Source organism: Lycorma delicatula, chromosome 3 (genome assembly GCF_047948215.1).
Source record: "Lycorma delicatula isolate Av1 chromosome 3, ASM4794821v1, whole genome shotgun sequence".
NCBI classification, from domain to species: Eukaryota; Metazoa; Arthropoda; class Insecta; order Hemiptera; family Fulgoridae; genus Lycorma; species Lycorma delicatula.
In genome coordinates this window covers 34,975,074-34,999,833 of record NC_134457.1, presented here as the reverse complement: position 1 = coordinate 34,999,833, position 24,760 = coordinate 34,975,074, and the positions used below count along the sequence as shown (strand labels likewise).

General features: G+C 28.4%; 1 protein-coding gene across 4 annotated transcripts in view; it reads left to right on the top strand.

Moving 5' to 3' along the window:
- LOC142321489 (CD180 antigen-like) overlaps nt 1–23,469 on the top strand; it is a 32,431-nt gene extending 8,962 nt beyond the window's left edge. For 3 of the 4 annotated variants that reach the window (XM_075359618.1, XM_075359620.1, XM_075359619.1), the window contains exons 3-7: nt 5,217–5,414; nt 9,143–9,321; nt 12,698–12,908; nt 15,273–15,454; nt 20,926–23,469. In XM_075359618.1, coding sequence (XP_075215733.1) covers nt 5,217–5,414; nt 9,143–9,321; nt 12,698–12,908; nt 15,273–15,454; nt 20,926–21,190 — 1,035 coding nt within the window. In that variant the 3' untranslated portion in view covers nt 21,191–23,469. The remainder of the gene's footprint in view (nt 1–5,216; nt 5,415–9,142; nt 9,322–12,697; nt 12,909–15,272; nt 15,455–20,925) is intronic. The other variant, XM_075359621.1, reaches the window with a different exon arrangement.
- Nucleotides 23,470–24,760: the final 1,291 nt, after the last annotated feature.

Sequence of the window (24,760 nt, the reverse complement as noted above, 5' to 3'; positions counted from 1 at the left end):
AACTTACCATTACAAGTATAGCTATAGTAGCATACATCTCATTAGCCAGGAAAATAAAAACAAACTTGATTAGTTTTACAGAATTTGTCATATGTTCTACATAAAATGCAGATTTTTTTCTGAGCCTTCTATATGGAGAGTTACAAGAATCAAAAAATACTGAGTAGAAGAACTAAAAATTAATAAACTGATTTAGAGCAATACAGTCCCTCAGAGAACATTTTTAGCTTAAATAATATGTACATAACCCTTGTTTCATTCTGGTGATTTATGGGAACCATTACGTTAAATATGCCTTTGGTTATTAGCACTGGATCCTTATTTCTTACCCTTTAATTTTTAGGATGCTACTTTCTAAGATTTTCCAGCTGTTATAGTATCATTAGGCTGTAAAAAATGAAGTTAACTTCTTAACCAGGATCTCATAAAAATTTTTAAAAGCATTGTATCCCATTAAAAATATTTTACTTTTTAATTCAAATATGGAAACTACCTTTGCTGACAGTTTGTAGATTTCTATGGAAGCTGTAAAAAGGATTTATAACTACTATTAGGAGCTGGGATGACATATTAACAGCCAGTACATGAAAAATTATGTTTTATTATAACTAATCGTCTTGCCATATTATTTTGTAGAGATTTTTATTATTAAAATAGTAAATTAGGAAAATAAAAAATAAATAAGGATCTCAAGAAATAGGATTTTGAGTCTATTTACCTATCAGACTCTTTTTATATGCTTAAAATAGTCTTTGTATAAAATTAGATGCATATCATGAAACATTTTTGTGGACAATAGCACAAATTCAGACATGAAAACCGAACATGATGTTATGTTTCTATTCTGTAATTTAATAATAATGCTGGGCTCAAAAATTAAGTTTCATAATGAATAAGAGATAAATATTAAAAATCAAAATATACCAAAAACTGCGAAAAAAACATGCTGATAAACATTGCTCTTTAATGAAGGATAATTAAAGAGCATGCGGGTGACAATTTTGTATATAGCATTTGAGCTGCTACAGTGGAACATACATACAAACACCCTAAATGCATTACAATCCTTTTTGAGCAAAAAATATTTCAATAACACATGCAGTTTTATTAATGTCATTAACATAAATAAAAATATACAGATCACAGTAATAAATGAAAATTGGAAGATTGGTTGCAAAGAAATAACAACATTTCTGAATAATCACTATCTGTTAGATTGAGAGAGTACCTGATGCATGCAAAAGTTAGCCTTCAATCTACTAATGAATGCCCTGTTGTGAATTTTGAAAATTGAAGATTTGTTTGCAGAGATATTATAAAAGTATTTGTACTTCCCAAAACAGCACCCCAGGGGCACCCTGTTTATTACCAGTTGATGATGATGATTAGTCTCGCCTTGCACGTGGTGGTCTCATCACTTCATCACTCTAGCCTCCCCTCAGAAAGCCCATTATTATTAAACAGAAATTTTTTTAATCTATTTAATATTCCTTTATTTTATTTAATGTAAATTTAATTCTATTATTTTTGTAATATTCATTCAATTGATTTGAATCATTCATGTGAGCTAACCCAGCTCACATTCACAGATCATTAAAGTTTGTGCTTCAACTGGAAAATCTTTACTACTATATGTAAATATGTAGAGTCTATGACACTCCCAGTAACATAAGGACTCCAGTGTGGGGTATACATCTAAATCAGCACAGCCATTGAACTGCTTGGTTCGACCGTTGAGCTGTTGAGTATAGAACATACACAGTGTACAAACATACATACATGCACCCTAAATGCATTACATTCCATTTTGAGCAGTCGTGTAAAAACATATGCATGTGCATTAATATAAATTCAGGCACATATGTCTAAATAGAATTAATTTTTTTTATGTATGCAGAGTGTATAGATATGTTGAAAAACATAAAGATAACATGTTCGTATGTATAAGTGTTTTGTAATGAGATATTTTAAAATATATCCACTGGATCCACCGGATAATAGCACTCTCTTGAATTGAGTGCTTTCACTGGCATTTAAATTATGTAAGTGTTCGTTTTTCATAAAATTTAATACATTTACTGAAAATTACAAATGATATTAAAAGATCAATTTTTAAAAACAGCTATTTTTTTTAAATTACTGAATTAATTTTTAGCCTGTTTAAATTAATAAATTTGACAGTATTCTCATCTGATACAGATATTTTAATGTTTGACAGTAAAAAACAGATACAAAGTAGTGAATGATAATCAAAGGACATTGTTAATTATTTTATTGTTCTTTTTTGTGTACTAATCAATTTATTTTACTAAAATTTTAACCAAACTTTACGTTAACTTATATCAGTTTCTCATGTAAAAAAAAAAAGTTAGGAAAATCCTATTTGCTTTTTTCGTAAATTATTTTATATAGTGATAACACAAAAATTCCCCAAAAACCATTTCTAGAATTAATACACTTTATTTACATTAACTACATCTAATGAATGACAGAGAATTACAATAAGGATATGAATTTTGATATTCTTTGAATACCATATTTTGTGATTTATGTGATTGTAATATCCAAAATCTACAAAAAAAACCTGTTATGATACACTTATACACATATTTTCATATCACTCATGTATCATAATCTTTCAGCTCTCAAAATATAGGCCATACAATATTCCACTACACAAAAAGACCACCAGGCTGCATTAAATAAAATATTTAGCAGAACAGATTTAAAAGAACACTAGTATATAAAGTTTAACATAAATTTCAGAACAAAAAACTGAGTCAGGCAAATAGTAATAACAAATTAATAATCATTCTAAAAAATGTATCCACAAATTAAAAAAACTAGGTTATAATATTTAATATGGAACCAAAAACAAGACAAAATACAGATGTAACAAAAACTCAGATTCACAGTTAAACAAATTTTATTTAATTAGGATGTACAAACTTTATTGCTCAAATTATAATAAGTTGTGCATAGGGTAAACAGATGGTAGCTACTCAAAATATTAAAAAGAACAAATAAAACCTTCACTTTGCAACTCCACTGAATCCACTTTCACAAACCAACTTATTGAAACAAGCTATATGTGCAAATATCAAAAACATGAAATCTTACGTATAATTAGTAAAGGATATGAATTTGACTCATTTAAATATATAAACACACAAAAACAATACAAATGAACTGTATGATTTAAATTACATATACTGCTGGTATATATCATACGAAACAAAATCTAAAAAAAATATAATTTGAACACCAATGAATACCACATCCTACAGCACTCTAAAACTTAGTTTAAAAAATGCTAATCTCTGCAAAAGTTTTACTTACAGTAAAAGCTAGTGTAAACAAAGTAAAGGCTTTTATAACTTTTACCTATTATATCAGTAAGCAATTAATGCATTTTTCAACATTTTAAAATTAAGCTAATTTTAGTTTTGGAATATCTTAAATTTTTTTTTTGTCATATTTTTAATGACTAAAATCACTTAAACAGGTTATTTTTGCTATTTCTTCTTTAAATGAAATATTAATAAAGGCTTCATATATTAAATATATATTTACTAATTATGAGGTCACTTTATCTCGATGGAAGTAATGTTTTATTCAAGGTTTTTATGTTATGTGATAAGATTTGTTAGTGCTTTAAAGATAAACTGTAAGATAAATGTAAAGGAGTTAATTGGCTGCAGAAACTAGATAACTGTTGATTATGTGTATGTCTGTGAACATCAACATAAGATATATTTGTATATTGTAGGTGTGTCAGTGAATAACACACATACTTTTTAAAAGAAATCATTACTGATTAATATAAAATAAATGTATAATTTAGACTTAAAAATAAATTCATCTTCAATAAATTCATCTCCATTTTTTTATAATTGTTATTTACTTATGATGAATAATTGTAATATAATTATCTATACCGAGAAATTTATAAATCCTCTTTACTGGTACGAATCATTTGTGAGCCCTAGAAGGAAATGCAATGTTTTTATGTTAATGAATTTAATGACTAAATTAAATTTAATTACGACATACAATTTTTTTCTGTTATAAAACTGATTTGAAGCAATTTTTGAAGCTCTAAGGTAATTCTTTAACTATTTAAATATTAAATATTTTAAATACCCATCTGTTTCATATGATCTTTTTTTTTCTCAAACAATTTTTATATGAACATTTTTTTCTAATAATAAAATAACCAATCCTGGTTATCTTGATACAATGGTCTTAAAAAAAATGTTAACACTTATTTAATTGAAACTACTTCATTGAATTGATATGTGTGTATTTGCAACCTATATTTTCATTTTACTTATAAATTATGAAGACAAAATATACCATTTTAAAAATTCTATTACTTTCATAATATAACCCCAAATTTTCCAAAACTAAACTGTAGTGGCAGGTCTGTACGTTTCAGATGGAATACTGTTACGGCCAGCGCTTTGGTTAGTGGTTAACATAATTGTTTCTATATCAGTTGGTCTTAGGTTTGATTCTTGGTAAGAGCCTGATATTTTTTCGCCATTGATTCATCTATCTCAGCTTTCTTGATTAAATAATTAAGCACAGAATATCTGAGGTTGTATACTAGTAAAAAATAAATAAATAGAATTACCTAAATTCTTTGCCAAGTTCTTGAATGTTGTCTATCACAGTACATTTTCTCTTTACCACTTCCTAAAAACAGTTTTAAAAAAATTTTAATTTATCAAATTTGTTGAAAGTATACCACTGGAAAAAGCCAGACTAACTGTATAGCATAATAATCATATGTACAGTAATGAAATAATCTTATTTCATTAAGGAAATAGGCAAAATTTCCTATACAGATGTTATATGTTTTTATTTCTTCTGAATATCTGATCAAAATCTCTCCATCCTTTACTGACCATCTGAAATAAAGTTATTAAGAAAATCTAATTTAAAATATGACAATCTTTTAATCTAAAGATTTAGAAAGTAAGAACAAAAGGGGTTGGGCTCTAATTCAGTTTCAGTTTATGATTGTTCAATATGGAATCTCTATTGTCTGCATATGAATAACTTCTCAGAAAAAATAAAAATAAATAAACTAATAATCTCACAATGGAGTAAAGTAAAAAATATGTGGATTAATTACCAACGTGTTTTTTGACAGTGGATATTTAAATTTGTAAACTGTAATTCTCATAATACAGAATGTTTATTGTTTTCAGGGTTTATACTCACCACAAGCTTATGAACCATTAATTAAATTGAAAACATTAAAGTTGAGTTCAAATAAGTTACATACTCTACATCCAGATGTTTTTGAACATCTCCCAAAATTGGAATCGCTCTCTGTTGACAATAATCCATTTAAATTTATTGATAAGTCAACTGTTATAGCGTTAGCATCGATTCAAAATCTTAAGGTAATTATTTCTTATGGTTATTTTAATAAATTAATAATGTTGCTTGTAAAGTACTTTTTGACTGTATAGATGTAATTAATGTTTTTCATATTGTTAGTATTTACTGATTATGACCTTGACAGGAAGTAAGCTTACTTTTACTTTTGTTAAAATGATATCAGATCATAAATCATTATCTAATAACAACATAATATTATGCAGTAATAATGATCAAAAATGTTAATTTCTTCAATCTATATAAACAATGAAATATTTTGTTAAAAATTATTTATAATTAAATTATATGGAATAAATCTATGTTGGAATTTTCAGATGAACTTACTCTACAAAATAAAGAATTTTTGAAAAATATTAAAACGATGACAATATTAAATCAATTAAAAATTCATTAACAATATTCATTCCTTTTATATAACACTTGAGTGAAACGAAAACTTTAATCTACATTAGTTCTATGAGATTTTAACCATAAGTAAAAAGAGGTAACTGTTTCACCAAACAATGTTTTCTTTTTTTGTTAGGTGGTCATTAAGAGCACTGAATATTTATTTAATTTGTTACTCACTTCAAAGCAACTAAGTGAAGTAACTTCTTTTTTATTATTTTTAAACTGCAATAAATCGTCTTATGTATAAAATATAATTAATTTTTTTAAAATAATTGTTTTGTGGTTTATTCCCCTAAAGACTATTGTAAGGGCATTTTATGTCTATTACACAATGACTTCTGGTGGGCAAAATGGTAAAATTGTGTAATTATTTACCTAAAATAATCTCCGATAGATATATCAGTTCTAAAAGATACAAATGTTAAAATCCTGAATGTAATAAATTAATATACTAATTAATGTTACTATCAGTCCAGTTTTATGTAAATGAAGTATTTTTAAAGTTATTTAATTTTCCTCAAAAATTAAATATTTTGTTTTCTAAAGTTACACAAAGCTCATGTCAAATGTAAAGGCTGGCGATAATAAAATGACTGGAAACAATGAATAAAATTGAAAATGTACAATTGCTTGTACTGGTTCAGAAAGTTTATTCATCGTTCTTTCAATAGACTGTCTCATTGTTTGATTTCTCATGATGACAATAAGTAATGTTTTTTTTAATAATAAACAATATTTTCTTTCAGTCATGATGTAATTGAGTTTATCATAAAACTCTTAATAATGCTAAAATTCATCTTAAATTAAATAAAATGTATTAGTTTACAGTAATAGTTAAAATAATTTTAGTTAATAGCTTATGAGATTAACAAAAGCTGTAAAAAAGTTCATAATGAAGGGTTGTAAGGAAACCTATTGATAAAATAGGTGAATTAGAGAATACAAAATATAACTGAGTTTTTAGTAAACAAACATTCTCTGATGAAAATAAACAATAATATATGGGGGTTTTTGAGTATCAATTAATTTGTTGCCTTACTATATATGTCTGAGGCTTTCTTAAGGCTGTGATGCACATAAAGCTAAAGAGCTTTAATAAGAGTGGATTTTCTTTCTTTGAGAGTAAATCCTATTCTCTTGTGGAGAACAAAGTGAAGGTAGCAGTTACGAGATGCAGTCACTTCTACATTTTGATGTTCTTAGTATGTTGATGTGCAACTAATATACAGAGCGTTTCATAATGTTCTTCGGAGTTTCGAAAATTCATTAACAAAAAACTATTTCACTCATAAGAATAAAACAAGTACTGTACGAAAGAGTACTTCAAATAGTTTTTTCCACATATACTAGGCAGGTAGTAAACCATTTGCTCGCTAGGCGTCGACAGTAGAGAAAATGGCTGCCACGGGAAGCGAGAAGTCGTCTTGTGTATTAGAATTTCACTTGTCAAAGTCAGCAATTTCTGTGCAACGTGCATTTCGGTTGAAATTTCATAAGGAGCTACCAAGTGACAATTCAATTCGTGCATGGTATAAACAATTCAGTGAAACTGGTTGCATGTGAAACTCAACTGGTCGTCCATCAATCTCAGAAGTCAATGTCGAACATGTGCGTGCAAGTTTCATTGGCAGCCCGTCAAAATCGACTGCGGCTGCAGACAGAGAATTAGGAATCCCGAAAACAACAGTGTGGAGAGCTCTCCGTAAACGTTTATTATGCAAACCGTACCATCTTCAATTAATGCAGCATCTTTCTGATGGAGATAAAACAAGTAGGCTCGATTTTTGTTTACAGTTACAGGAAAAGATGTTGTTAGATGAAGGTTTTCTAAACAAGATAATTTTCAGCGATAAAGCTACTTTCCATATTAGCGGCAAAGTAAACCGTCATAACGTGCGAGTTTGGGAAACTGAAAACCCACACGCTTATGTGGAACACATTTGGGATTCTCTGAAAGTAAACGTTTTTTGTGCGTTCTCTCGTGAGGCAGTGTATGGGCCGTTCTTTTTTATGTAAACGACAGTAACCGGCATGATGTACCTGGCTGGATATGTTACAATTATGGCTTATGCCTCAGCTACTCAACAACTTCATTTTCACGCAAGACGGTTGTCCTGCCCATTTTCATAACAAGGTTCGACAGTATCTTAACACAACATTACCTCGGCGCTGGATAGGACGTGCGTCTGAAGAATACCTACATATTATGCTGTGGCCACCAAGATCACCAGACCTCACGCCATGTGATTTGATTCTCTGGGGTTACGTGAAAGATACGGTGTTATCCCGCCAATGCCTCACGATATCGCTGAGCTAAAGGATCGCATAATCAATGCAATCAACTCTATCGAAAAAGACATGTTAGAACGAGTTTGGCAAGAGCTAGACTTTCGTGTTGATGTGTGCCGTGTCACCAGAGGAGCATATATTGAACATTTATAGATTTTAACAAAAACCGAGGTGAGTCCCTGCATCACCTAGTACAAATTTCATTTAGGTAAGTGAAATACTTGTTTTGTACTGAATTTTTGTAACTCCTAAGAACGTTATGAAACGCCGTGTATTTGGCTCACTAAAGAAGAAAATGGAAACCACTTCACTCCTCATTTTTGTTAATAAGCCTGAGATGGGTGGTTTGTTATTTTTCAGGAATAATTTATAATTCATGTGAGGTTATCTGCAGTTATTATTATTATGGTTCCTAATATACAAACCTACCAGTAATACATTCTTAGAATATATTTATAAACAAGTTTTCTTAATATTCAAATTTTTATAAGCTTCTTGTTACTTATCATTAGCACTGTGAGGAATGAATAGTTTGAATGAAAGCAACATATTGTGATTGATATAATTTGCAGGTATTAATGAGCTAGTTTACGTATTAAGCTATAATCATAATCCTAAATATGTTGGTAGTGAGTGGAATTTCAGTTAAAAAAAAAGCATCATTCATGTTGGCTGTTTGATTATTTGCCAATTATATTCAAATAATAATGGGAATTACTAGGAGTAGATTAAGGCTGTTCATGACCAATAACTACTTCTAATTTCTAATGTTCTAGTTAGTAATCAATCATTTATTTCTATTTTAATAACAATTTATAACTAGATTTGTAGGATTTTTTTTAGATATGAAGATAAATATGACTTTTTAAATAAATTTTGTGAAAATCTAATACATATTTTATTTTGTTATGATGGATTTTCAAGTAATGGCTTCATCCATTGATTAAATGTAAATTGGTTTAGCTTTGCTTTTGCTTTTGTAGAGACTATTTTTAACATTCTGTATGTTTAATTTCATAAAGTAATTTTAATGTATTTTTTAATTTTTCAGGTATTAGATTTATCATATACTGGACTAAAAGTGTTGCCAGAATTTATGCTTCATACACCTAGATTGTTAACAATTTTAAATTTATCTGGAAACCAATTTACATCAATTCCAGAAGAAATAGCAAATTCACATAATCTTAATACTTTATATATCGATGATAATCCAATTAAAGAGATTGAGTAAGTATATATCAACAAATTATATTTGAAGAAACTTTGTTTTTCTTATAATAATATTAATATTGATTGTATACATGTATCTCCAAGTGTAATTTAACTTTGTTTTCATATGAATTTATTAAATTTAAAAAAAAATTATTGATTGTGTAAGTTTTAATTTAACAATTTATTATTGCCATAATTAATTTTTTTTTTAATTTTAAGTTCAATTTTTAGCATTAATTAAAAAAAATGTACAATGATAAAATTACTTTACTGAAATTGATCTTTTTAAAATTCATTTTATTCTTCTATACTGTTATATATATTTTTAATTCTATTAATATAAACTACCTAGTACAGAATATAACTTTAATTTTATCATGAAAGTACTTTCGTAGGATCCTGCATCCTCAGTCATGATTAAATAATTTAATTAAAATAAATTTCATTATAATATTACAGTAACATAATAAACATTACACTATGTATATGGTTTACTTTAGTATTACTAATATCTTTTTAATATGTAATTTAATTAAATGAATTTAGTCATGACTGACTGATAAAATACTCTCATGATAATACTTTCAGGATAAAATTATATAAGATATGTCTTACCTCAATATTCTGTACCAGGTGGTTTATATTAATACAATTTAAAATGCGTCATTACAGGAAACATTTAGTGTCCAGTATCTGGTTGTTGAATATGGTGATAAGGGTGGCAATCCATCCCAAATCAGCTGATTTGGAAGTCGAGAGTTCCAGTGTTCAAGTCCTAGTAAAGTCAGTTATTTTTACACGGATTTGAATACTAGATCGTGGATATCGGTGTTCTTTGGTGGTTGGGTTTCGATTAACCACACATCTCAGGAATGGTCGAACTGAGAATGTACAAGACTATACGCTTCTATATTGCCTCACAGAGAGGGTATTCTCCCACAGGTAGAGATGCCAGCAGCTGGTGTTAGTCTTCATGCTCCAACGCAGAATATCTGAGGTACTGAAGAGGAGGGTGGACAGAATCTCCACCAGCCAATACGGCTTCCGGAAGTGGAGATCTGCCATTGATGTGGTGGGTGCTCTGTGCTAGGTTGCGGAGAGAGCTGCAAGGAGGAGCTGAAGGCAATGTGCATGCATGAGAAATGCATTCAACTGCATTTCTCATGTCGCAATAATGAGGTCGCTAGTGGAGTGTGGAATTCCGCTGTACTTATGACAGATGATCAAGTAATATCTAACTGGGTGTAGGCTTGTTTGCTGCCTGGAAGGTGGAACAACAATTGAGCGTAATCTATATAGAGGAGTACTGCAAGGGTAGATCCTCAGACCAACTCTCTGGGTAATGTCTTATAACAGGGTCTTCCATCAGGGATGACCCTGGTGGGTTATGCGGATAACATAGCTTTGGCAGTGGAGGTTGACACAGTTAGCAAGGCTACTGTTAAGATATGCAATGCTTAACAAGCCATCAAAGAGTGAATGGCAGGGGTGGGCCTCATGCTTGCTCCTAATAAAACAGAGATGTTGGCAATTTTTTTTGCCAAGAGATGCCTGAAGCTGAGATTCACCTTGGGGGGAAGACAGATCAAAGCCAGACCTGTGATTAAATACGTCGGGGTCTGGGTCAACACGAGGCTTTGGTTTGGAACATAGGCCATTGAGGGGGCTGCCAAAGAGGAGAAGATGATGGTTGGGTGCCAGTCTCCGGTCTCCTACCCAACTGCAGTGGCCCAACCCAGTTGTGGAGAAGACTGCTGGCGGGAGTTGTATACGCCACGATGTTGTACGGGGCTCAATTGTGGGGGAAGTGTCACTAAATATTTAAGACGACTTGAGGTTTCACACAGGAAATGCTGTTTACGGATAATCTACGCTTATCGTACAATTTCTAAGGAGGCGGACGACGTCTTGGCTGGCCTTTTACCTATAGACCTTCTGATTGAGCAAAGGAAAAGACTTCGGCCATTGGGACCTCTATCTCCTGCTGATAAGAGAATTTCTGCTGATATTGAATAGGAGTTGTTAGGAATCTGGCAAAGCTGGTGGGACGAAAGGACACTGGACGCTCCGCATTGCCGAAGATGTTAAAAGCTGGTACCGAAGGACCATGGTTCGCGGGTTACTCTTTTAACGCAGTTTCTGGCGGACCATAGAGGCTATAGAGCTTACTTGTACAGATTCTGTTTGGATCACTCATGCCTTTGTCCCACATATGCTGAGGAGAACTCTCTACATGTTATGACCCCTCTACAAGAGATGCTAGAAACCTTGGGCGCAGAGGTCATGTTTAATCCGGAAGACACTCAGAGAATTATGATGAGAGAACCCCTTGAATGGAAGGTTATAGAGGACCACATTAAGAGAGTGAATGACAGATTACATGCCTCAGTTACCCACCGGGTTGGTCTAGTGGTTAACGCGTCTTTCCAAATCAGCTGATTTGGAAAGTCGAGAGTTCCAGCGTTCAAGTCCTAGTAAAGCCAGTTATTTTTACACGGATTTGAATACTAGATCGTGGATACCGGTGTTCTTTGGTGGTTGGGTTTCAATTAACCACACATTTCAGGAATGGTCGAACTGAAAATGTACAAGACTACACTTCATTTACACTCATACATATCATCCTAATTCATCCTCTGAAGAATTATCTAAACGGTAGTTACTGGAGGCTAAATAGGAAAAAGAAAAGAAAAAGATTACATGCCTCGGAGGAAGCTCGACAGGGAATTCGTCGCCGAAGGGTGCCGGGCCAGACAAGCCTGCGGCTGAGCGCTTAGAGCAATGTAAGCGTAGTTTACTGATTATAAAAATAATTTAGAAGTTTTGGGAATTTATAATAACAATAAAAAGATGAGTTTACTTGAAAAATATTATATATATAGAACTAAAAAAAAGTATGAAATGATTAACTAACAGATCGTTTTTGAGAATGATGCTTTAATTAAAGACATAGTGGGTTATAGCAGTTGGCAACAATGTTTTCGAACGTTGCGTGACGTTTTAAATTTGCATCGTTCCAAGTGGCAATAAAGTTGTGTTCAATTTTTGTGCTTGTCGGGATTTATGTTTTCTAGATTTTTAAGTTTTTATTTATTTTTTGATGTAATTGTAGAATTATGTACCGACTGATGATGCGGGATCGACCGATGATGCAGTCGAAAGTCGACTGACTTTCGCGGGATATTAGATACTTTCGTGGTATTAGTTTTTTTAAGTTTTTCTTTAACTATGTTTGGTGGTTTTGTTGTTTAGTGTTTAATTGGTGCAGTAGTCATTTTATTGACGAATTATTTGATGAATTTTCAGAACGTTACACACGCACACACACAATATTTTGTCTAACCTCTATATACATAAATTGTGTCTAACCTCTATACATTTTTAATTTTAGCAGTTTCCCATCATTACCTGATCTGGAAATTTTGCATTTAAATTGGATGCCAAAGTTAGAGAGGATCGGACCAAATGCTTTTAGTAATTTGACTGGATTGATAGAATTGAGTTTAAGATTTAATTTAAATCTAACAGAAATATCAAGTACTGCATTTAGTAGAGTACCTGCTGATGGTTCAGAAGGAAGAATTTGGCCTCCACTAAAAAGGGTTTGTTAAAATTAATTTATTGATTTTTACATATACAGTTTAGATTGTATTTTATACTTAATATATGTCATAGATAATTATGAATACATGAGCTAAATTATGTACCTGTTATCTCTTTGTATTTTTCATGAAACATTTCAAATTTTATTAGCTTTAATCTTTTCCTTGATTTTTCTTAAGTGTTTTCTAAATGAGTAAATCACAAACAAACCAAACTGTCCAAAATCCAAACAAATTTGGATTTTGGTATTTTTCTTAACTGCAGTCATAAGCCCTCGCTGAGAGCTTTTCAACGATATATCATAAATGGTACTCATTTTCATTGGTTCCAGAATTATAGCCAAATGAAAATTTAATTAATGAAATATTTGGATCTATAAGGGGATGGCACAGCGGTTCAAAATCAGTCTTCATCTCCTTTTTATAATTTTTTTTTTTTTTTAATTTGAATAATTATATTGATTTATTAATAATTATTAACCTGTGATTGTAAAAAAAAATTAGAGAAACTAATAATTCAATAATAACAATAAAAAAAATATGAAAAAGAAATCCGAAGTTATTATTGAAATAAAATTTTATTTACTTTTAAAACTGTGTGTATGTAATTTAATAGGTATTAATACATGTGTGTATATGTAGAAAATAGATTTGGTGTAACATCTGATTATTTAATATTAATTGAAAATTATAATTTAGAATCATATTATTTTTTAATTTTCTAGTTTAATTTTATCAACATTAAAGTTAACTACAGAGTGACTGAAAAATAGACCCCCACAAGAACAACATATACTCTGAGGCATGTACACGCTTGATTTTTAATAAATTGCAAAAAATTCTTACCTTTTATTTCATTACCCCAATAATATTGTCGGTCAATATTCTCCCAAGTCTGAATTGATCATCATTTCGTTTGTTTTTTGTTGCCAATCATTTAATTGCTCTTTGATTTGGTATAATTCTTCTGATCTTAATTTGTGTACACGTTCTCTAGTTTCAGCAGTTGTGTAATTGTCCACTTTATTAAAGAATATGAGGATCGTATCTCGCTTTCAAATGTAATAAATTTAATGAAGTACAGAAAAAAATGTTTATATGTAATTTAATAGACATACAAAGAAGTCTATTAAGCAATAAAACAACAAGCATTGTTTTATTGCTTATTGCTTTAAATCAAAATTTTATGATAAAAATTAAATTCCTTTCTTTTTTAAAAAATAACATGTTTTATTAAAATTCTAGCAACTTTGATGCTTTAATAGTTATTTTCTTAACATTAAACCCAATAAGAAGGTAAATTCCTCATGTGATTATTTTGAAGGTGTTGCTATTTTATTCCTTTTCTTTTTTTGATGTTCTTTTGTTTATTCAATAAATTTCCATTGATGTAAATTACATCACTTATAAAGTTACCATACTGTCTTAGTATCTTGATAAATTTTTTGTGTATTGAGATTCTTTTTGGATCATAAAGGTTAAAAACCATGTGTATAATACACACAAATTTTTGTGGAAGTAAATGAAGAATCTAAAAAAGTATTCAAATGATTCTGAAACACATATGATGGTTACCTAGAGATGAAGTACTATTAGGCTGTCAAAATAAGGAATAAAATAAATTTAAAACTGCCATACACCTGGCATTCAAATGTCAAACACCTGGCAGAATGCCAAACAGCTGGCATTCTATGTATTTTGTCCTGGGTGAAATTTTGCAGTTTTTGCATAATTTCACAATAAACTGGAAAATTATTTATTAAGCCTTAAGACATGGGTTCTGTTAAGAATATCATTTTTCTAGAATGTTCTGCTTGTATTTTATTGTCGTCTGCACATTCTCTCATTTTTAATTAAACATGTAGACCCATTTCCTAACTTTACTATCGAATATCTCATTCTTACAAGTTATCAGGAATGAAATTAATTATTCATAGCATTAAAAAAATTACGGACTGTACTTTTACAGTTACACTCTTTTATTTACTTAAACAGTGAATAAAAATTGTAAACTTCATGCATCAATATAATAATGTCTGCGGCTTGCTGATGAAAAATAGAAAAACGTGGCACTTAATTATGTGTATATGTGAAATGTACATTTAAACAGGATTTATTTTCCTGAAAGCATATGTATTTACAAATTATTAAACTGCTTTAAATTTGTTTCTTCAACAGTTTTATACATTTTTTGTTTCAAACGTCACTAAACCTAGATTGTCACAAAAATTTCAAAAAATTATACCGGAGGCATATTTGTAATGTATTCAAAATGCTTTTCATGTTTCAGTTATTTCTTTAAATCTATGTAAAATTAATTTTTATAAACTTTACTTACATTTTATTTATTTTTGTTGAATTTAGCTTTATTTAAGTCATAATCAACTTAGATATCTGGAAAGTAATTTAGTTGGTCGATGGGATTTACTCGACTCTTTAGATCTTCAAGAAAATCCATGGGTGTGTGACTGTAAAAATCAGTGGATGGTATCTAATTTGTTACATCAGATAAGAAAAATGCCTACACATTCATCAAAAGAGATTATGTGTGTTTGTAATGTTATATATTATTTTAATTTATTTACTTTAAATAAGTAGTTGTTAGCTAATTGTGTTTGAGTGAAACACGTTCTGGATGCAGTTTAATAATGAAATGTTATTATACAAGTTATTAATGGTTGAATAATTTCAGATCTTAAAGTGATCTAAGAAAATGTAGTTTATCATTTAACAACTGTTCTAAGTGGCTTAAAATCATGCAGGTGGACATTTATTTTAATACCAGCCAGCAAATCTGATATTGTGTTTCATATATTTATTTACATGTCCTGCTTTTCATAATTATTTTGAAATAATTTTTCATTATTCTTGTTTTTGATGTTTATTATTTTGTGTTTCAGTTGAAATAAAATAGAAAGTGCATGATAGCTGTGTATTACATATTAGGCTAAAAATAGCCAGTTTTTTTTACTTATACTGGATAAAACTCTTTTAGCCTAAGAAGTTATGCATCAGAATGTTTAAAATTTTTTGTACATTTTTTGTACATTGTACTGTTGTGTATTCTCTGAGATGAGTAGTCTTTACAATTTAATATTAATTCTGAAAAAATTATCTAAATTCTGCCATCTCATCCATTTTTGATTTTGTATCTGTTGATTCCTTGTCAAACCATGTGTATTCTAGTAAAAATAGAGATATTTTATAATTAATCCAATGGCTAAAAACAGTTACATTAGATCCAAACTTTATTTACAATTCTGATACACTAGAATTGATTTTCTCCTTTCAGACAAATGGAGCATTACTATAATGAAAACATTTCTCACTTTTTTGTGATTTTAATATCTTTATTTTTCTTCAGTAATTTACCTTATTTCAGAAGTTACTATTTGTTTGTATGGATAAAAACATTAATAGTTGCATCTTTGGCACCTTCTTTTGTTTCCTTTTGTCCTGAAAATATAACTTTGCTATGGTTTTTACGTAGTGTTTTGATGTAAATTTTGGTCTATGGTTTAGTAAATCTCTCTTTCTTGTTAATCTAAATCTCTATCACTATAATTAATGTTGCATAAATTCGCCCTTACCAATATAATAAGCATCTTTTTCATCAAGCTGTAATCATTTGCTAATTTTTATTGAATCCATGTAATAAATTTTCTATAATCATGTAGCTTTGCCATAAATAAATTGCAATAATAAAAAAAAATTGTAATAAATTTATCAAAACAAATATCAGTTAAATAAAGAAAGAACAAAAATATTTATCAGATCACATATGCTGGGGTATAGAACACAGGAAGATTAACTTACCTACATGCCAGCATCGATGTTATATTAAAAAAAAAATGTACCTGCTGTGATATTCTGCAGTGTGTCTGGTGAATATGACAGACTAATGGAAACCGCCTCCTAAGAGATGTTACTCAGTTCCTGGTGGGCCATGGGGGTTTCTGGACATACCTTTTCAGGTTTAGCCTTGACAGCTCCGATGCTTGTCCTGTGTGTGCTGTGAGGAAGAGACTCCTCTGCATATTTTCTTCAGATGTCCAAGATAGCCAAGGAAAGACCTACTAAATACTTAGAGTAGAGATGATATGTTCTCACCTGAAGAGGTACAGGATATGTTATTAGAATCTGAGGAGAATTGGAAGATGTACATCTTAACAGTCTATGTTAAGATGGTGGTGGAAGACCTGAAGTGATGGGAGCAGTCTCGCACAAGCACTTGGCGCCGGAGGGCGTAGGAGCAAACTGGCCCGCAAACTGGGCGTAGGAGCACCTAGGGGCTCCCTGCGTAACATTGTAATATAAATGTTACAAAGTTGATAAATCTCATGATGTCAGCAAAATTAGCATAATATAAATAACTTTTTTTTAAGTTGAAAAAGATTAAAGATATGTGACTATTATTAAAATATTTTTTTTTTCTGCTAAGATTGTCACAATTTTTATATTGAGTACAATTATCTTCTACCTCTCTTAGCTTTGTCATAACTAAATCACAGTTGACACATTTCAGATATATCCATTCTCAAAACTCTTCAGCACGCTCCATATTAAACTCGCGCAGTATAAACTACTATTAATAATAATAATAATAAAAAAAAAAAATTGTAAGAAATAATACAAGAAACAAAGGACAAGACATATTCATTACAGAAAACAAAAACAAAAAATCTTAAAGAAGGTAAAAATAATTCAAAAGACCTTTTACAATAAAAAAACTGTCTACCTAACCAATCATAAAAATACCAATTAAATAAAAAAGCCAAAAGAAACAAATCCATAAGCAACTATTAAAGAAACAGAATCAATTAATCGTAAATTATAGTGAACAAACCACAAATAATTAATTTATGTGACAAACTGAAGAATAAGCAATTAAAATCCTAACCCCCTCAAAAAAAATTAACTTTATCTTGATGTGTAACTGCAAATGCTGGAACAACAATTTATAATCCTAAAAAGTATAATTCTAAGTAAACAAATAGTTTTTAAAAACCTAAGCACTGAAAATATTAAGTAGCTAATCACTATTATTCTACCCATAAACAAACCACATCCACAAGTTTGGGTATTTTTTATAGTATTTTGTTTTTTTTTCCTTTTATTCTTTGCCTTTTTTTTGTTATTTTCAGTATTTTGCATAATTTTTTTAAAATTATACTCAATATATATATGTGACTTTTTAGTAGAATTTTAGCATGTTTAATCAGTATCATGTGCAATAATTCTTTTTTTTCTCTTTTATAAATATCATGTTAGAAATTAAAGATGAGGAAGTTATCTGGCACAGATAACTAAGAGATTATATAGGCACAATAGATTTAAAACAAGTTATGGAAAAAGTCTTTAATATTAACCATCTCATAAATTTATATAGCTCTATGTATCTATAAACTGAAATTTTCCTAGATTTATTTAAAAGAGATGTTGGATATTCAGTCATTTGGATTAATTTAATACTCGTATATTAATCAGTAATGTAAATAACTACCATCCAATATGTTTATTAGTAGCTAAAGAAAAAGTCTATAAAATATATGTAACTCAATACCTTTTGAAAATAACATTAGTGTTGATAATCAGTCTGGTTTTAAAAGTGGTAAAAGTAAAGAATTTCATGTTTTAAAATATTGATAAAAAATTGATATAATAAGTAATAAAAATGTATAAACTAGTGATTTTTGTAGACTGTTGAAAACATTCAATTCTAAAACCACAAAATTCTTTTAGGTTAATAAAAATACAAGGATATTGGTAAATAATATTGTGATTAAATTTCATTTGGAAAATAGACATTACATTCTGAAAAAGTACAGATTTTGCAGTAAATCAAAGAGTGTATCATATTTTTTTGTGGTATCAAATTGCATGCACCACAAGAAAAAAATTAGTTTCAATTTAATGCAATACTTACATCAATATTGTATTTAAAAGTTGTACATTATAGCTGACACTAAGAAAATATGTACTGATAATATATACTGCTTGTATTAAAGAATAATTTTAATGTTCCTATAGTTTGGTTTTCAAGTAATTCAATCTCCTGTAATATGATTGGATAATAATGAAAAAAAGACATTTTCGATTTGAAAGGAACATTTTAAAAATTTGGTGATGACATTGCATGGATCACCTTGCTGCTATATCAAGAGTTGTGCACTATGCTTATACGATAAAGTGGACCTTGTATTTCTAAATATATGGTCCACTGTATGGATATAATCAATATAGTTTGGCTATAAGTTTATAAAATTAAAAAAAAAAATACAAAAATATATTTGATTACATATAAAAAATTATTTTTTAAAAAAGCTTTTATTTAACTAATATTAACATTAACATTAATAAAAAAAAGGAAACAAATTAGAAAAACCCTCTAAAAAATAAAAAATAAGAATAATTCAAATTGGGAATTTTAAACAAAAAACTATAATATATTAACAAATATAAAAGTGCACTGAAAAGTAAAAAATAAATTTTATAAATATCTAATAAATAAAAAATAAATAAATGTAATAATTATTAAATTTTAAAATTAAAAGTAATGAAAATATTTATTTAAATAAAAGCGTGGCACAGTTTTTATAACAATGTTTTCGAGTAAGTATTTATAGACATTTGCTGTATTTTAAAATATATCTTTTGTTTAATGAGGTTGTTTAGTATATACTTTATTTATCTGTAATAAAATAACTGAAGTTTTAATTCTTTGATGGTTCAAATTTGCACCGAGATGACCTTTAAGGGTTAATAAGATTAAAAATAAAAATTAAATTTAGAAATCTTGCAGAAAGTTATTACTTTTTGATGATAATCTGAAAAATTATTAATTATTATCATTATTATTCTTGTAATCGTAATTATGAATTCATTAAATAAAAATTCATAATTAATTAAAATGAAACTTTTAGCGGGAAGAGTGCGTTCAATTTGGCTTAGATTACAAGCAGAATTCGAAGATGAACTTCATTTATGTGAGAATACGTACAAAGAAAGCGAGTGGGGGCATTTTATTAATGTTAATATTATTATTAGTTAAATAAAAGCTTTTTTAAAAATTAATTTTTTATGTGTAATCAAATATATTTTTGTAATTTTTTTGTATTTTTTGTTATTTTTTACTTTTTAGTCTTAATGAACAATAAACTTTTTACATCCAAAAAAATATTCTTAATAATATTTATATCTGAATATTATTGTTTGTTCAAGTTTGTTTATTAATACTAAAAAGTAAAAATATTATTTTTACACATCGAAGTTACATACGTGTACCAAATTTCAATCATTTTCATACGATAGTTCATGAGAAATGAAAATTTTCAACTAAATGCATGAATTTAGCATAGGGGTAGCACATCGGGGGGGGGGGGGGGTTCATATTCATATTTTGCACTGTAGTATTAAATTGCAAAACAATTGCAAAAAATTGCCATATTGTCATCGAAGTTACATACGTTTACCAAATTTCATTGATTTTCATAAGATAGATCAAAAGATATAGAAGTTGCAAGATTTGATTATAACTAAAGCAAGTTAAATAAACGCTTATAATTATGGTAAAATATCTTGAAATATGAGCTGTGATGAATATTAATTACAAAATAAAATGTCATAGACTTAAGACTTACAGATTGACTGTAATTTTGTTTTAATTACATTAATTAATTCTTTTAATTAATGTGTTTAATACATTATTTATTAACTCTTTTGGTGATAACAAATGTACATCAAATATAATCATTTTATTTTTTATGGTGGAATTCTATATTATGTGATATAAACAATAAATCTACTTATGGCTTATGAGTAACTGGGACAAAAGACTTAAGAGTGAATGATAGATGTTACAAGACACAAATATTACGTATTTGGTGACAACAATGGTAGCAGTGGATGTTTTCTTGTAAATAACCATGAATTTACTTGTGAATACATGCTATAAAATGGTCTTAAAAAATCCATTTATTTAATTTTTAAATAAATAAGGTTTATTTTTTGTTTTTAGATGTCATGAACCAATAGAAATGAAAGGTATTTCGATGGAAGATCTTGAAGTCAGGCAGTATCATATGAGGTGTCTTGATTTTTATGGAAATAGACCTGAGAGAGATGGTGCTCTTTTGATTGGTGTTATTATTGGCTTATTTTTGGCTATACCATTTAGTATGGCTGCTATAATTTTATATAAAAGGCGTAATTTTCAACCTCGGAATTTATCTCGAGCGTTTTACAGTCGAGCTGATTCTAAACAATTTTTTGTTAATACTTAATTATGGTTAAGTAATAACTTAGTAAAATAATGTTTATTTATCTTTACAGGTAGTTTTATTTTTATTTTAATTTATTTATAAATGCCATTCATTATTAAAACAGTAAAGGTTTGTAGGATAATTGTAATGAAAAAAAATCTTTTGGTTGATAACATGGATTAGTGAATTTAAAAAATGTTAGATGGAAAAGCTTAGAAAATGCTAGTTAAGTGTACTCTAATTAAATTTTAATTCTATTTCTGCTTCTGGAGTTTTGGATCTATGAGAGGATTTGGAGCTGTGGTGTCATCTTAAATCGTTTAATTTTTGTTTCATAGATGTGATATACAGTCTTAGATTTACTTTTACTTGAATTTAAATTCAATTCAATTTCCCTCAAGAATTTCATTCTCATGAATATTTCACCTATAGCTGGCCAGATGGTGTTGCTGCTTTTTGTATTAGGTGGCCTTGGATTCAGTTCCAGTAAAGAGTGATATTTCCTCACATATTATTTCAGATATTGCACCTTCCTGTTAAAATACAAGTTTAAAATAAATTGCATATAGTAATTTCTTGATTATCATTGTTCAAAAATTAATTGAAAGATTATAATTCTGGAGAAAAATCATTCTTAAAAGTGGAAGGACTTAATTCAAAAAATAATTTCCTCTCTGTTAACTGTAATTAGGTGAAAAAACAAATAATACTGTACTTTTAATTGTTACATAGTTCAGTCAGAGAAATAATATTTTTGATATCATAATGAATGGGTTTAGTTTTCTGTTAAGAGAATGACATGAAATTTTGAATAAATGTCAAATTCTTAGTGATGAATTACAGTCAATCAGAGAATATAGATGGTTATCAAACATTGATAGTGTAATTTATCACTATTTTTATTATTTCGCCTGCTATATTATTTCTATTTTGAATTACCTTAATTTAATGTCTTAGATCATAACAAGTTATACCCTGTTTGACAAATAACATTTATGGAAATAATAATTTTTTATTTTATATTATAGTAGTGAAATTTTTATTCATACGTATAAAGTAAATCTATACTATATTTTTTTTTATTGATTTAAATATTATTTTTTTAAAAAACAAATACTCATTTTAATGCTGTTACTTCTACAGATGTTAGGTAAAGTTTTTATTACATTATCTTGTTTAAAGTTTGTGTTGTTAGTAGAAAAACAATTTAGCTGTTGGCACATTAACCCATACAGTGTAAGAGTGTAATCTTACTTTTAATATTTTGGTCAGTCACTTGCTATTCAATTTCCCATTGTTTTGTTTAGATTTCTTAAATTGGAGCTTACAGTGGCTTAAGAAATTTCAGTTCAGTTGCTTAAATATTAACAATACATAACAATAGCCTTTTTTTATTATTTTTAATTTAATTACATTTTTTTCATTATCAAAGAGATCTTTTTTTAATGTGTTGAAGTGAAAGGCTGTTTTTCCCTTTTGTTGTCAGTGGTTCTAAAAATGTAAATTTATTGAAAAATTAAAAAAAGACTTCTTTTTAAGTACAAAATTTATCTTTGTTACCAACAAACTTTTTTTGCCCATGAAAGATCTCCAAATTTTTGTATATCTGCTTTAGTATCAGTACATGCCTTTGTAATTTACAAATATTAAACAGCGAAGTTCTGATTGTGATGTTAGTTTTTCCTGTATTAATCTTTAATTTCTTATTGTCTTCCTTTCTTTTAATTCACTAACTTTGCTTTATAATAGTTTGCTTTCACATTTAATCTCCAGTCAATAATACATAACATTCTTTAATTCTTACATATCTCTACTTATAGTATTTGTTTACATTAAATAAAATATTATCACAATAAATTATAGTTATTTTGAATGTAAAATTAAATAAATAAGCAAAATAATTTTTTCATTGGCAGCAGTTATAACTTTAATTTCTGTAACATGGTCTCATGACCATATGATCTTCAAATGTGATCATCCTGAAGGTATGTTTCCTATTTAAACAAAGTTTAAATGTGTGTGGTTTTTAAATTACTGTAGTATTATTATAAAAATCAATGTTTTTATTCTCTTGAGTTGTGTTTACCTACTATTCGTTAAAATAACAGTTGACTTAGTCAGCAGTTTAACTGGTACTATAAAAATGATAGGCTGGGAAAATATGTCCAAAATATTTTGTAATTATTATAAAATATTAAAATAATATAAAAGTGAAATTAATTTGTTACCATTAATAATAATGCATTTGTTGTAAATTTTGTTTATGTATTAGAAATACATTTATTTTTATTATCGTCAAATGTCTTTATTTTAATATATAACTCATTTCTCATCAAGATTTATAAAGTTAATATTTAACAGGTGAGATAAGATTATATTATATATAAGTATCATGCCATGCTTATGATTCAAATGTTCCTAAACTTTAATTAAAAAAAAAAAAAAAAAATTGCTGTATACTGAATAAAAATTAGTATTTCTTCATGTCATATATGTGGGTGACCTTGACTAATGAAGCATGATGGTGACTACTGGCTTCTATACAATTCATGTGAGTCAGCTAAGTCTGTAACATTAATCACTCTACCTAGAGTCAAAATTATAGTTACATTGATGCAAATAAAAATGTACAAAAAGTATAACAAAGATTTATTTGCTTAAACAAAAATTTATAATCTTTATGTTCTGTTTTTACAAAGAACTTCCTGATTCATCATGTATGACACATATTTTTGACATCACTACTTTTAAGGATAGGTATAGAAGATGCTTTTCTATGTCTATTGTAAGATAGGCATCTTCTATGCCTGCCCTTGCTTTGCAAACACCTGCATTTACACGATTTCTTCAAACAAGCATGCAGCATTTTCTCAACAAGACTATTCAGCAATTCTATCAATAGTTTGGAATACCTTATTTCATACAATTACCTTGGAGTAAGAAAAATGCTTTATATATCTGATTAATTATGATAATACAATTAAAAACTTAAAACTTTCTCCTCATTTAGGTTTGTTTTCATTAGTGTAGATTTGTTAGTAGCCAGTACATTTGTGTCTGTTGTCATGTGCTAATTCTCGCACATTACATTAACATATTTATTTTTTTAATTATTATAAGCAAATATGATCTGTTTTGTAAATATGGATCCTTCAATGGCTTTATTTATCCCTTTATCACATTTAAATGCCTCCTTTTTATTTATCACTTTAGTTTTTTTGAATGCAATCTCCTGAGGTTTGCAGGTGTAACGAAATATCAGTGTAAGGACTGTCTAAATCACTATCAATATAATAAGTCTATTTCTATACTTATTCCTAAATTTTATGATGATAAGGTTAGTTTACACCCAAAGAAACATTACTTTTACTGTGGTTGAAAAAGAATTATTTGAATTAATTTTTGATGTTGATTATAATAAATCTTCAAACTAATAAGAAACTACCAGGATACACAGAATTTAGAAATTTAAGTGCATTGAATGTTTATTTATATGAAGTTATGACAATAATTTTTTTTGAAATAAGATATATGATAATTATTAAAAAATTGTTGTTTATCTGCAAAATATTATAAAATAAGAAACGAACA